This window comes from Penicillium robsamsonii (assembly GCF_028829455.1).
Source record: "Penicillium robsamsonii strain IBT 29466 chromosome Unknown utg000005l_segment0_segment0, whole genome shotgun sequence".
Taxonomy (NCBI): domain Eukaryota; kingdom Fungi; phylum Ascomycota; class Eurotiomycetes; order Eurotiales; family Aspergillaceae; genus Penicillium; species Penicillium robsamsonii.
In genome coordinates this window covers 974,631-988,349 of record NW_026643223.1, presented here as the reverse complement: position 1 = coordinate 988,349, position 13,719 = coordinate 974,631, and the positions used below count along the sequence as shown (strand labels likewise).

General features: G+C 51.0%; 7 protein-coding genes across 7 annotated transcripts; 4 read left to right on the top strand and 3 right to left on the bottom strand.

Annotated features, from left to right (window-relative positions):
• Positions 1–175: 175 nt before the first annotated feature.
• Positions 176–1,693, bottom strand: N7447_008412 (25S rRNA (adenine645-N1)-methyltransferase; the record flags this gene model as incomplete). Its single annotated transcript, XM_057232674.1, has 1 exon — positions 176–1,693. The coding sequence occupies one exon, from the start codon at positions 1,691–1,693 to the stop codon at positions 176–178; it is 1,518 nt and encodes a 505-aa protein (XP_057082216.1).
• Positions 1,694–2,158: 465 nt separating this feature from the next.
• On the top strand, positions 2,159–5,501 carry N7447_008411 (uncharacterized protein; the record flags this gene model as incomplete). The annotated part of the gene is made up of 6 exons (XM_057232673.1): positions 2,159–2,288; positions 2,341–2,996; positions 3,056–4,155; positions 4,212–4,468; positions 4,522–5,327; positions 5,388–5,501. The coding sequence occupies 6 exons, from the start codon at positions 2,159–2,161 to the stop codon at positions 5,499–5,501; spliced, it is 3,063 nt and encodes a 1,020-aa protein (XP_057082215.1).
• Positions 5,502–5,994: 493 nt separating this feature from the next.
• On the top strand, positions 5,995–6,303 carry N7447_008410 (uncharacterized protein; the record flags this gene model as incomplete). The annotated part of the gene is made up of 1 exon (XM_057232672.1): positions 5,995–6,303. One exon carries the CDS (start codon positions 5,995–5,997, stop codon positions 6,301–6,303), a length of 309 nt encoding a protein of 102 aa, XP_057082214.1.
• Positions 6,304–6,861: 558 nt separating this feature from the next.
• On the bottom strand, positions 6,862–8,721 carry N7447_008409 (uncharacterized protein; the record flags this gene model as incomplete). The annotated part of the gene is made up of 1 exon (XM_057232671.1): positions 6,862–8,721. One exon carries the CDS (start codon positions 8,719–8,721, stop codon positions 6,862–6,864), a length of 1,860 nt encoding a protein of 619 aa, XP_057082213.1.
• Positions 8,722–9,345: 624 nt separating this feature from the next.
• N7447_008408 (uncharacterized protein) lies at positions 9,346–9,933 on the bottom strand (the record flags this gene model as incomplete). The annotated part of the gene is made up of 1 exon (XM_057232670.1): positions 9,346–9,933. The coding sequence occupies one exon, from the start codon at positions 9,931–9,933 to the stop codon at positions 9,346–9,348; it is 588 nt and encodes a 195-aa protein (XP_057082212.1).
• Positions 9,934–10,390: 457 nt separating this feature from the next.
• On the top strand, positions 10,391–11,863 carry N7447_008407 (uncharacterized protein; the record flags this gene model as incomplete). The annotated part of the gene is made up of 4 exons (XM_057232669.1): positions 10,391–11,047; positions 11,099–11,195; positions 11,268–11,765; positions 11,817–11,863. 4 exons carry the CDS (start codon positions 10,391–10,393, stop codon positions 11,861–11,863), a joined length of 1,299 nt encoding a protein of 432 aa, XP_057082211.1.
• A 440-nt stretch (positions 11,864–12,303) lies between these two features.
• On the top strand, positions 12,304–13,548 carry N7447_008406 (BAR domain-containing protein; the record flags this gene model as incomplete). Its single annotated transcript, XM_057232668.1, has 5 exons — positions 12,304–12,338; positions 12,450–12,605; positions 12,684–13,245; positions 13,325–13,456; positions 13,516–13,548. The coding sequence occupies 5 exons, from the start codon at positions 12,304–12,306 to the stop codon at positions 13,546–13,548; spliced, it is 918 nt and encodes a 305-aa protein (XP_057082210.1).
• Positions 13,549–13,719: the final 171 nt, after the last annotated feature.

The window sequence follows — 13,719 nt, the reverse complement described above, 5'->3', positions numbered from 1 at the left end:
GTATCTATGTCGGGAGCAATAGAAAAATAATGACGATGCCGTCCAACGCTTACATGATGGCCTAACTACGTCGTATGTTATGTAGAGCAACTTATGGATGGTCCATAAACATAGTAGTCATGCATGCTAAGTTTTGGTTATGTACAATGACATGCAAACAGATCCTTTGCAACCTCTAGCGGATCTTATAAACACATGGCTTCAGGACCTGAGCCTCCTGCTCAGCCGACATGCCAGACTCTGAATCAGGCTTGCGGTCAACAAAGCGCTTCTTGTTACCACCAGGGGCAGGCGCGCTGAGAGCCGAAGCGTGCTTCCCCTTGGTGGGCGCACCACCCTGCTTAACAAACACCATTCTCACAAACATCTTATTGGACTTATCCACTGATTCCTGGCGAAGCATGAATCCACGAGACCGGAACACCTCCACAAACGCCGAGATATCAGTCTCATCCTTATTATCAGACGGCCGCACATCCTCAGCAAAGATATCACCCTCATCGTCAGAATCGTCGCCGCTCTTCTTCTTGGGCTTCTTCTTGTCTGCCTTGCTGCCGGGCTTCTGCGCACCGATCTGAGACTTCTTGCGATGGACCTTGCCAAATCGACTTTTGACCTCACTGACCCAGCACTCGCCCTTGCCGTCGCCGCGCAAAATACGCCATGCCTCCTCGACGAACGAAACCCAGTTGGTTCCCATCAGGCTCAAACAGAAAATAGCCACATCCGCTGCTCCATCTTCCAAGGGGAGATTCGAGATATCGGCTTTGGTGATCAGCGCATCGGGCGCTGCCAGATCGTAGCTGTTGATCTTGATTTTCAGCTTCTTGGCGGAGGGGGTCAAGGCGCGTGCGAGCTGTGCATCACCGCAGCCCAGATCGGCAAATGTGCATAGTCCAGTGGGACGACGGGGGAGCGGGTATCCCTTAGCAGGGTTAAGGGGATTTCCTCGCTTCGGAAGCGGGATTGCACCGCGGTGGCGGATGGTCTTGATGTAATCGTCGACGGGGTTGGAGGGCCAGGACTCTTTCACCTGTCGCGCAAATCCAGCATGGTACTCGTCGAATAGTTCCGGGTTGGTGCTGAACATCTCGAGTGCCTTCTCGGAGGGGGTGGTGTAGAGAGTTTCGTTCAGGTGGCGGAACCGGGAGGAGATCAGCTTCTGTCGCATCGCCTGCTGGAGAGGTGTCAGGTTGGCTGTTGGTGGGAGTGCAGGCGCAGCGGGAGTAGGAGCAGGAGCTTCTTTGGCCGGGGCAGTGGTAGCATCATCTGCCTCAGTCTTGTCCTCTGCGGCGTTGTCCTTGTTCTTCTTGTTCTTCCTTTGTCTCTTCTTGGGTGCTTTCTCCTCGGTTTGGTCTGCGTCTGCATCGGCGGTGGTCATAGTTTCGCTAGTGGGCTCCTGGGTGGTGGTTGTCTCAAGTGTTTGCTTCTTCTCCTTCTTTTGCTTCTTCTCTGACTTCACGGGAGCCTCTGCGCCGGGCTTTCCACCCCTGGTGGTACCCTCGATATGCCTGCGGTACATCTCATCCACATTGCCCGCGGTGACACGGTCATTGGCACGCTTGCGCTTGTTGTTCTTCCCATCGGAGTTGGGGGCATCCTTCTCCGGCTGGGACTCGTTCTTGGGCTGCACAGGCTGAGTCTGTGACTGCAGAGCAGAGCTCTCAACGGACCATCCTGGAACAGCGAACATGATTAGTTCTGAAGGATTGGTTGTAAATGTCCAATTCCTTTGAGGTAGAGAGAACGATACCTCAGAAAAAAAAAACTCCAAGTTTCGTTATCGGTAATTTTACTATCGATTACATACACATAATTGCCTCAGGCACCATACCGGGGTAAATCTCGGCTAAAAGCCTATGGCATGACTTTGTTTGGGGGACACAAAGAGAACGTACAATGTTCACCGGGGGAACTCCGTACGCTAAGCACCTCGTAAGCCATAATAAATGCCTAAGAATATTTAAGTCTGACTGTGCACTTAAGAACCTTGCAAATATGTACGTGATTATATATCCCCCCTGACGAACCACAGCGCGGGTGATCTGCGGTCCTCGGCAGCTTTTCCCTCTTAGCTTTCTTACGGAGTACTTATCTGATTATTGTGCTTTCTAGCCCCACAATGTTCTCGCACATGCCCACTCTGCAATCTTGAGCCATGGCTGACGACCTTCAGGATCAGCTGGAAATTCCAGCAGATCTAACTGTTAGGGGTGTTGCGGAAGCATCAACTGCACGATCAGGTCCCCGCAGACTTCCAAAGAAACGAACTAAGACCGGCTGTTTGAGTATGTTACAGAACGCTGGAGAGAGAGTCCCCCGGTTGACTAAGTCTCATAGCTTGTCGAAAGCGCCGGATCAAGTGCGGCGAAGAGAAGCCAATATGCACCAACTGCGTGAAATCGAAGCGAACCTGTGAGGGTTATGCCCAGCGAGTCGTGTTCAAGAACCCTATAGGCATCTTTGGGTCTTTCAGCACTGGCCACGCCCAGGACCCGCAGATAGAGCAGCAGCAGCATGTGAGAGTGCCGATATACAATAACTATGGCACTCAACTCCCTCCCCAACAAGCGGCGGCCGCTGCTCAGCACCCAATGTTGGCTCCGCGACCTGCTGATCCAGTGATGATGAGATATCACTCATTTCCGTCCCAAGTCCCTTCGCCAACTCACATCGAGCCGATTAATGCACCTCCCTTCTATTATCCAGCAGCTCAAGTGCAGCCGCCAACCCATACGTGGGACATTCAGCCGATTGCCCAAGCAGAGAGCAGCTTGGTTCCGTCAAATGTGACTGACTTCTCACAAGCACAGCAGTCAGTTCAGCTGGGTCAAACGAACGCTCCACATATGCCCCCTTCAATCATACAAATTGTACCCCAGATCACCAGTCCCATCGGCCAGACAGCTGAAGAATACGCCTCCAATCTCTCCCCGGTGCCAGCTCTCAATCCAATGCCGGGAAACAAGGAGAGCGAAATCAACAAAGTTCTTCAGGTATGCATTGCCGTGGTCTCTCTGTTTTCGCAGCTGGCATGCTGAGTACGATTTCTTAGATTACGCAGCCGCTGCCTACGATATATCATTATCAGTCACCACCAGGGCAATTACCGCAACAATTACGATCTCACGAGCAGTTTATCCCCCGGATACCCCAACAAACACAAGTGATATACATGGAGGATGAAAGCGAAGATTATTACGACGTGGACTCGGATGATGAGATGGTGGATCAATCGCAGGCCGAAGGCTTCAATCAGCTGAGTCTCATCATGGCCTCTGCTAACCGCGATGAAAGACAACTCCGCTCCTTCACCACTTACCTGAACGAGCCCAATGTACTCGCCTCATACCGTCCTACACTTGGCTCTTCTCCCTTAAACAACCCAAAGACCGCCCGCATATTTGCTCACTTCATCCACTCAACTGGTCCATCCTTGTCTATATTTGAACGACATCCTACTGACTCCTCGATTGTTCTGGGGGCGGCTGTCCCATCTGCACAACAAGGATTATGGGTCTATACACTTGCCCTCAAAGCTTTGGAGCATCCAGCCCTCCTCCAGGCAATACTGGCTGTCAGCAGCTTACATATTGCATATTTACAGAAAGTTCCCACAACGGTATCTTTGAAACACTATCACTACGCCCTGAAACGAGTTGGCTCCGCAGTCGGTCTTCCCCTCCGACGCAAGCAAGTCGGGACCTTGGCTGCCACTCTGCTCCTAGGCTATTATGAGGTGATATCTGCCGACCACTCGAAATGGAATAATCACCTGGGTGGGTCCACCCATCTTATCCGGGAGATCGACTTTGCCAAGACCACCAGAGATCTACGGGCCCATCGACGTAGAGCTCATGAGCAGCGACTGCAGTCGGGTTGGACAAGCTCATGGTGGGGAATGCCTGGCGAAGTCTCTGAGGACGATCCCTTCTCTGAGAAAGAGGACAGCATCGATCAAGATTTTATAGGCGCTATTATGGGACGAGCAGTCAACTATGACTATTTTGGATGCATCAACGAGGAGAGTACGCCGCTCGCCAAAAAGCATTTCACCCGCAAGGACATTGAGGTTTTCCGGATTCAATGCGATCTGTACTGGTGGTACGCAAAGCAAGATGCACTTCAGAGTTTTATTGGTGGGAACAAATTATTGTAAGTCTACCCGTACGGCTACTAGCAGACATACGATTTGCTTATTCGTAAACCAGAATGCCCTACTCTCAATGGGGTCAATGTCCGCCTCGAGCAGGCATTGGCCGTTTAGATGCCATTTATGGCTCCGCAGATCACCTATGGCTCCTGCTCGCCCGGGTCACAGATTTTGCCTTGCGTGATCGCAAGCGAAAGTTGAGAACACTGAAGGCCGGTGGGGTGGACTGGAAGCCAGGCCCTGAGATGTTCCAATTTATGGGTCGATTCGCTGGTGGCCCTCCTGGTCAACGACCTGGACCACCTGGCGGCTTCGGTCCGGGGGTCCCCCTGGCCCTCCATCTGGCCCGCCTAATATGCAGCCTGAAGGGTACCCCAAGGCCCCACCCATGGCAGACCCTGCTGGGGCCTCTCCTGCTTCAAGCCCCGGACCGACCTCGGCCGATAGTCCTCCAATGTACGGAATGATACCCCCTCAACCACCTGCACGTCTTCCCTCAGGATTCCAAGATCGACCGCTTGAGCCTCGTTTGTCACCCGATGAGGATGACCCTGCCCACGACATGAGCTACAAGGAAGCAGAACACGAATGGGAAGAGATCCTGGTTGCCATGGGCATATTCTCCCAAGCGTTGGGCCGCGATTTCCAGCCTTTGCCAGCGGATGTCGCACCTCCAATCTCTACACCGTTCGGTCCTGCCCTCCAGTATCGTACCCATACCATCGCCGCGATTTGGGCGTTCTACTATGCCGTTCGCGTTCTGCTGAATCGGATTCACCCATCCATGCCACCGGCCATCATGATGGCAGCTGGGGTAGCTGCTCCAACCACGGCTGGATTTGCACAGACTATTGGGAAGATCATGGCGGGTGTCTACTATCCGCAACGCTTTAATCTCGAAGCTGGAAGCTTGAGTCCGAATTTGGGTTCTGGCTTGACTGACATGACAGTGCCGGTATTCTTTGCAGCTGTGCAATTTGTTGATCCCGCGCAGCGAGCTTGGACGATTTCGAAACTTCGCGACATCTCTCGCTTGACTGGGTGGAAGACCGCGGATGCAATTGCAGGGGGCTGCGAGAGATCATGGATAGTCGCTGCAAAGCAAGGTCGTGGGCCACCCTATCAACGGTCATTTGAGACTGACCGATCACGGGAAAAGGAAGAAGAGCGTGAGGTAAGCGTGTCTATTGGATATCCTTGTCCTATACCATCCATGCTAATGTATGCGCCACAGACTGAGGCTGTGCTGAAGGAGGTTGAAGATCGTCGATTTGTGACAGTGAAGTCGGATCGATCGCATTGGGCTATGGGAATTTTGGAAGAGGACATTGCAAATTTAGAGGTTTAGGATTGGCCGAAGTATACGTACAATACCCCAGTCCCTACCTACATACATAGTACATACATTAGGTACGACATACAGTAGGTATACAGTAGTGCCCGTAGAAGTTGTGGCGTAGGTTGGTAATATCTTGTCATCTTTGGTGGGCTTCTTGCCCTCTCTCTCACGCATTTCTTTACCCAGCGCGGATTCAGATTGGTCCACACGGGCAATCTTGAAGCCCTTGGCCACAAATTGATTCGCTCAGTGGCCTAAACTCATTTCGGGAAAATGCAAATACCTGCCCAAGATCGCGGAGTGGGTTAAGGCCCACGGCGGCCAAGGCTCAGATATTATCCCCTTCTCCGTCGAGTTGAAGGAGAAGCTGTGGTCCCTGAGGGATGACAAGCCAGCGCTAGATGCCTTCATGGCCGAGATCAAGGTCTAGAACCGCCTGGGAAAGATAACAACCGAAGGTATGTCCCCCGATACTCGCCTCACGCATCCCAAACTAACAGTTATGGCAGGCTTCACTAGGCTGGGACTGCATTATTACTTTACCGCCGGCGAGAAGGAGATCCGCTGCTTGCCGATCAAGTGGGGAGCACTGGCTCCACAAGCCGCTGGTGTCATTCAAGGCGACTTTGAACGCGGTTTCATCAAGGCCGAAGTTGTGGCGTACCAGGACTTCCATGACCTCTGCAAGGGCGAGAAGTCGATGGGACCAATCAAACCAACGGGGAAGTACAGGGAGGAGGGCAAAACCTATGTCGTCCAAGATGCAGACATTATACACTTCCAGTTCAACGTTGCACCGAAGAAGAAGTAGAGACTCTTCAGAAAAGGTACTTTTGTCAATGATCGTCGTTATTATCGTCGGAAAGAACTGGGGTCCATGGCTCTTAAGATCATCGTTTAGCGGACAACTACTACCTCGTGTTCCCCTTGACAGCCGCTGCGATCTCGCCAGCTAATGGATCACTGCTGTGCTCATCTTCTATATGCGGTAATCCCCGGGACGAATGTAAGACACAACTCCGTCAACTTCTGCCATGGTCATAGTAAAATCAGCATTTCGATTTTCCCCTAGCCTTAAACTAGCACTGATTAAGCTACAAAACCATGGAAATCAAGCACCTTGCTGTTGACGCCCACATCACCTGTTCTTCGCCAACGAGAACGAATGAACGTGAACCGATAGAATTATACAAAATAGATGCAGACAAAGATTGACATAAGAATAAATTCAATTGGAAAACAATTTGGCTAAGCAATAAAGTGGGCGATAGCCGCATAGCCAGTGGCTAAGCGAAGAATTGGAAACTGAAAACAGCATTGGCTTTCAAGTGAGCAAAGGACTAAGTAACGTCGTAGAGGGGATGGAGGATTACTGCGCAAGATCAACAGAGACAGGACCTCCAACCTTCTCTTCGATTGACCTCAGGATATCGGACATGCTCGAGGCCAGTCCAACATTAAGATCTTGATATACCACTCCTCCCCAGAGCAAGCCAGTTACAGCCCCATATGTATTGAGAATAAATGAGCCTGAATCTCCATTCTCGCAAAAGGCTCGGCTAGGGTGGTGTAGGTCCGATTCCTCAGTCACAATGATGAACTCTTCAGTTGCCGCAGTGTCCATGTCCACTTGGACCCCACTAGGGTTGTATCTACTGCTGGATTCCCACTTGCAGTACGCTTTTGGTCCGTTGCAGATGCCTGCAGTAACCCCAGTGGTCCGGCCATTTTTCATGCAATAATCCCCTGCCCTGAGTGAGCCGAATTCATTCAGAACACTGTGCTCCTGGATAACCATAGGAGGGCAAGGAGGTATGAGCTCCTGTGGCAGAAAGGTAGAAGGGATTGAAAACATGCGGTTTGGTCCGAAACATTGTTCCTCGGCGTCTTTGGAGAGTTGAACGAAAGCCCAATCCAGGACTTGGCTATCACGAAGTTGCTGTCCGGACACGAACTTCACTTCTCCCAAGACGTGTGGCATTCTCTCGACTGCTGTATGCTGGGGCAAAAGTTTCTCCATGTGAGAGTCGTAATTTGCTATCCATTCTAGGAGGCGGCAATGCGGAGTTGCTCCAATCAGTTCTCGTTCTTGCACTTTGGCACTGAACTCAGAGTACTGCTTGCGCAAGGCATTCAAGAAGAAGTCAAGCCTGGCAAGTGTAACATCCCTGTCCATGCGAGCCAGGCATTCAATTCTAATCACCCGTTTCAGACGTCGAGCGGGAGATGACCCATAACGATCGAGGTCTTGGAGAAACCGGGCGTTGTCTTTAGATTCCGAAGGCCTGATAACATGATAATTCGTGAGAAAGCCTCTACGAACAACTCCATCGTGGGTCAATGTGACAAATCCGCCTAATGTGCCTACATTGTTATTTCCTTCAATGCCGACCGAGTAGCCCATTCGAGGAACGGAATTTGGAGTGAGTCGGTCCTTGAACGAAACGGCCTTGGTCAAAAGTGACAGGCCACCCGGCAAAAATTCAATATCAAAGTCATCCGTGTTCATGTGAGGTGCGAGTTGATACATAATCTGACATCGCAGTTCGAACCAATTTGTGCGTGTCCATGGCTCCACAAGTACAACGATCACCGGCTGCGCCTTAGCTCTCATTGAACCAACATGAAAGGGGCAAAGCAAGCGCCACTTATTGCCGATTGCCTTGTTGAGAAGCTTGACAATGTTGAGTTTGGTTCGTTCGTAGGCTATCACAAGAGGATGGGTTGGGGCGATGAAGAATACAAAGGGGTGATGACAGTGCTTGCTGCTAATGATCTGAACATGCGCGTTGACCCTGTGCTGGTGGAAGAATCTTACGATGTCATCTTTGATCGGGCCGAGATGAGGAATGTTGGGGTCGGTGTTGCTGAGGTAGATTGAGAAGAAGTCCAAAGTGATATCACCGCCAGGATAATTCGGTTTGCTCATCTTCCCACATTGGAAAGTTGTGAGGACATTCAGGTTGCGACGGCGCATGATAGCTCTGATTTCGGGGTAAAGTGGACTGATTTTCTGTTCTATTGCAGGCACAGTTTCCATTTTCACCGGTAGAGGCAGTGGACTGGTGACGCTAACCGATCGATAGATCTCAGAGGAGTGCATGTATTGTTCCAGACTCATCTCACCCTCTGATTCTTTAGATTCACGAAGAAAACGTCGCCTTTTGCGGGGCGACAAAGGAGGCGTGGGATGGCCCGAAGGCCAGAGAACAGGAGTTGGATCAGTCATCACCGGTAAGCTTCAAGAGAACGATAAAAATCTTTGAGAAGTGGAGCTGTAATGCTGTTAGCGGAGGTAAGTAGGGTCGAGGATAGATAACAGCCGTATAGGTTGTAAGAGGGACGAACCTTCCGTGAGCAGAGGTGATAGGCCGCCGATTGCAGAAGTGTTGTGAGGATAAGAAGAGCAGATAGGTGGAAGACTGCAGAAGGTCGAAGAGAGATGGATGAGGAAGAAGAGAGAGAGAGAGTAGAGGAATGAAGAAGAGAAGAAAGAAGACTCATACTCCAGAGGTACCAACCTGATACCACACTGATCCTGTGATCTCATTGGTTCCATACTTCCTATAGGTCGTTCCGGTATTGTTCCATGGTTCTTATTGATTTCTGACCAAAGAGATCACGAGAGCACCGGAGTAGAAAACAACAAATGGAGTAGTAGCAAATCAGTAGTTGTACGAGATTATATCGAGGACTAAGAGATCATAATGAATAGGTTCAATTGGATTGTAGCATACAAAACTAAGGTGGGAATCTCTGCCCCGAACTGGCTCATAGGGTCATAATGGAATCCCATTTCATATGTAAGACAAGCAAAGCATAATTGTGTGAAGAGACATCAGATCATAGTTCATCAATAGGGAGTGAGTTCTGGCAAGGGTTTCCAGGTTTGAGCTTGAGCAACCAGGTCTGGATGGGATTGAATCAAGTTTTCGTATCCTTCAACTCGTAGACGGAGAGCCCGGACTTCACGACTGAGCATTTTATTCGTGAAGGCGACAGAATTCAGAATTGACATTTCCATTCGTTGGTGCTTTTCATTGTTCAATTTGGATTTGGAGATTAGTTTCGGCCGGGGTGGGCTTCTTGGTTGGTTGAGACTCCTCAACCGGACTGGTTGGCCTGAGATGAATAACTGAAGGCTCGGGATCAGGATCCCGATCAGCGAGCTGGTTGTGTTTATTGAGTCTAGATCCGGAATCAATATGGATAGATCCCTCTTAAACGCCTCGGGTAAGATATCGTCCCACCAGACAGGGTGCTGAACCCCCTGGACCAGCCATCTCACCTCCTCTAAACATCGTAGTACGGCCAAACACTCCATCTCAGTAGTGTGGTAATGAGTTTTCGCATCAGTCAAGACTAAGGACATGTACATGATTGGGATCTCATCCTTGGTTGTCGCCTTGCTTGATTTTGTACCTGCTGGCAGGGTTTTCATTTGAAATGGCACTCCTCCAACCCCTCGATTGGAAGCATCCGCTGTTAGGTGATATTGTAAGGAAGGATCCCCTCCACCAACCGTGATCTTGGAAATACTGCATTTGACTCGGTTAAATGCTTTCTGCTGGGCGGGGCCCCATTCCCCATTACATAAGAAATATTACTGCTTAACTAGCTAGTTAGCTATTTAGGATTGATAAATCCTCCGGTATCCTGGCCTAACTACACTGACAACCAGGACGTAGCTCAGCTGACCGGTATTCCGATTAGTCACGTGATTTGGTCTTATCTCCACTGTAAGGCACTCAGGCATCCAACCCCCCAAATGGGTCCTGATAGCTACCGCTTCGTACCCGTGGTTCCTCGAAAACCCCACCCCGGTTCGGAAGTCAGCCGTTCGCGTCATCCACGGTTTACCATTATTTTTTGGTGTAGAATCCGGTGATACCACCAGAATGTCACGGTATGATGACTACCGCTCGTCAACAGGGACCCTGGACTCTCGCGATAGATACGATCGATTTTCACGGGGTCCCCCAGTGGCCGAACGACCCCGCCATGCTGAAGAGCGCTTTGAAGCACGCCTCCGTGGGGAAGACCGATATGGACCCCCTGCGCGCGCACCCGGGAGACTCTATGAAGATGACCATCTAGACCACCCATCCCCTGCCAACTCTCTTGTGGCGCATGATCGAAGTCGACGCCGTGATGACAGTCCCTCATTCCGACGTCCCCAACTTATTAGGCGGCAGTCGTCCTTGGACACTTTCGACCGCATACCCCGGCGCAAGATGGAACACCTTGATGCCCGAGATCGCGCATCGCGCGCTCCCCGTATACCTGTCGTTACTCCGCCTCGTCCACGGTTCTCTCCGGGCCGTTATCGTGAGCGAGAAGTCTACGAGGATATTAGGATCGCCGAGCCCGACTACTATGGTGACGAAGAGTTCAGAGATATTCGTGATCGAGATATGGTTGGTCGCCGCCGCCGTTCAAGCAGTACTGTTCGCAGGCATGAGAAGCCTTACCCGCGCAAAGGGAAGACCCGTGTTCCTCGTCACCTTGCTCATATTCATGCCATCATGGATCTAGGGTACCCATTCAAGGAAGAGGTTGGTGTTCTGTTTTCCAATAGTGCTGCTGTCACCTGCTGACCTGAGTAGGGGGATGTGATTGTCATTCAGAAGGCATTGTCCAAGGAGCAGATCGACGAAGTGCTTAGCTTGAGCCGCGAGTTCAGGCGGCCCGACCCCGTGGAAAGTGAGTGGCATCCGCATCCGCATTCCCAAGACCTTATGAGGAAGAGTCATACTAATGAACATTTTCAAACAGCTGAATATATTGCCTTGGCCCCATCTCCTCCCCCAAGGGAGCGGCGGCCACGAGAGCAGGTGACAGAATACCTACGTGTCGAGGCTTCTCCCCGCACCAGCCAGGCATTCATTGTGGAAGCATCACCGGCCCGACACAGATCGCAGTCGCGCCACCATGTGGACCAATACGAGGAGATTGTAGAGAGACCGCGAGTGCGGGGAGTCTCCCGACGACGAGCTGTGTCAGTCCATGATCATGGTCCTCGCGCCTCTCCCGTGCAGTATATCGAGGAGCGAGAATCTACTGCTGCTAGGGCGGGTCAAATGGTTGTCGTTCGTCCACGGGATAGCGATCACGACGTGAGAGATTACGTTCACGAACTGGAAGAGGAGATGAGGCTTCTTCGTCTGGAGAGGCAGGGTGGAATTGAGATCACTCGACAACGCGAAACAGATATCATTGATGATAGAGGCAATCAGGAGGAGGTTGTTGAAACCAGTACGCAGGACCGCACAGGTATGACGCCCTATATTACTATATCGTTTCGGTGATTCTGACCTTCTTTAGAACCGAACTCTCGCATCATGCGTGCTATGATGGCAACACTGACCTAACCTGATGTCCTTTCTACTTTCATGCTTGACTTGTGAAGCAGAGAATTACGACGCTATGATTTTAACTTGATTCCCAGTTTCTGGGTTCTGGATGGGGATTTCCAGATGTTTTTTTATGTATCTTCTTATTCAATTTGCAGATTATTTTTAGGTACAATATTGAAGTTTTAGGAATCTGCGCTCAAAGGAGGCTACTCCTAAGATGGACCATGAGCTTGACATACATTTAGAGGTTATTAATGGTAGAAAGAAAGACCAAAGATACAAACCCATTGCATTGTGGATGCCTGATATGTTGATATGTGGCGTAAGTGAGGCGGTGCAAGGTCGAGGCTTTGTCCCGCCCGCGTAGCACATGCAATGATATCCCATCATCACTCCCATCCATTTCCCATTCTCTCCCCTTTCTCTTTAACTAAAACGGTCAAAACTCACCAATCATGGATCGAATGCAGGCATTCGGAAAGAACTTCAGGTGAGTACACCATCATAGGCCCCCTATCCCGCGGACCCTATTCCATCCCCCTCGACTTGTGATCGGTCACTTTACTAACATCTTCTTGCCTTGTGGTTTTCTGACTGGCAGTGCGAACTTTACGCCTTTTGCGCAGCGTACCCAGCAAATGATCAAGGAGCAGCTGGGCCAAGCCGACGACAAGACCCAGCTCCCCGATGAATACATCGAACTTGAGAAGCGCGTCGATGCGCTCAAGCTTGTCCACCAGAAGCTGCTACAGGTGACGTGAGTAATCCCTGTTACTTTCTGCGCTATCGATGACTTCCCCAACAGGTGCTAACCGGCGCTACCTTGCGCGAACAGCTCCCAGTACTCCAACGAGGCCTACGACTACCCTCCCAACATCCGCGAGTCGTTCAATGACCTGGGCCGCACTATCAACGAGAAGGTCCAGCTCCTGTCCCAAGCAGGCTCACCCGCCGAGGCACAAGCTGCCTTGACAGCTCCGCCTTCCGCAAAGCCCCAACCCAAGACCTTCAACCACGCGATCGCCCGTGCCTCCCTTGCCGGCTCTCAGACACTTGCGCAGAGCACCGAAGGTGAGGACCCTCTCGCCAGTGCGCTAGAGAAGTATGCCCTGGCCGAGGAACAGGTTGGCGAGGCTCGCTTAGCCCAGGATGCTCAGATTCAGTCCCGCTTCCTGGCTGGCTGGAACACCACCCTCAACACCAACTTGATGTTTGCTGCCAAGGCGCGCAAGAATGTTGAGAACGCCCGCTTGATGCTTGACTCCATCAAGGCTAGCAAAAAGGCCGGTGCCCACGGTGACCTGGATAACCTGAGCGAGGATGCCCGCGCAGAGATCGAGCAGGCCGAGGATGAGTTTGTTGGTCAGACTGAGGAGGCTGTGAGCGTGATGAAAAACGTATGTTCTGGTCAAATTTCTCCTTTTGCGCTCTTGTTGGTATTTGGAATAAGCCTGGTACTAACGTCGCTTACCACAGGTCCTTGATACCCCCGAGCCCCTGCGCAACCTGGCCGATCTGATCGCTGCCCAACTCGAGTTCCACAAGAAGTCATACGAGATCCTCAGCGAGCTTGCTCCGACTGTAGATGCACTGCAGGTCGAGCAGGAGGTAAGTTATCGGCGATTATCATTTTAGCCGTTCATCACATCTAACCACGTTTTTCTTAGGCTAGCTACCGTAAAATCCGTGAGGGCGCTTAAGCGTTGTTTTGAAAGCCATGTTTCTTTTGTTATCCTTCTGCCTGGCTTCGATCTTGTCTGTTATTCTGAGCCATGGCCTTGTGTTTTGTATCTAAGCGGCTTTGCTTCTGCTGAGCCAACCCAACAGACCATTCAGTCTGGGTTTTTGGACTTGAAATTCGATCTTCCTAT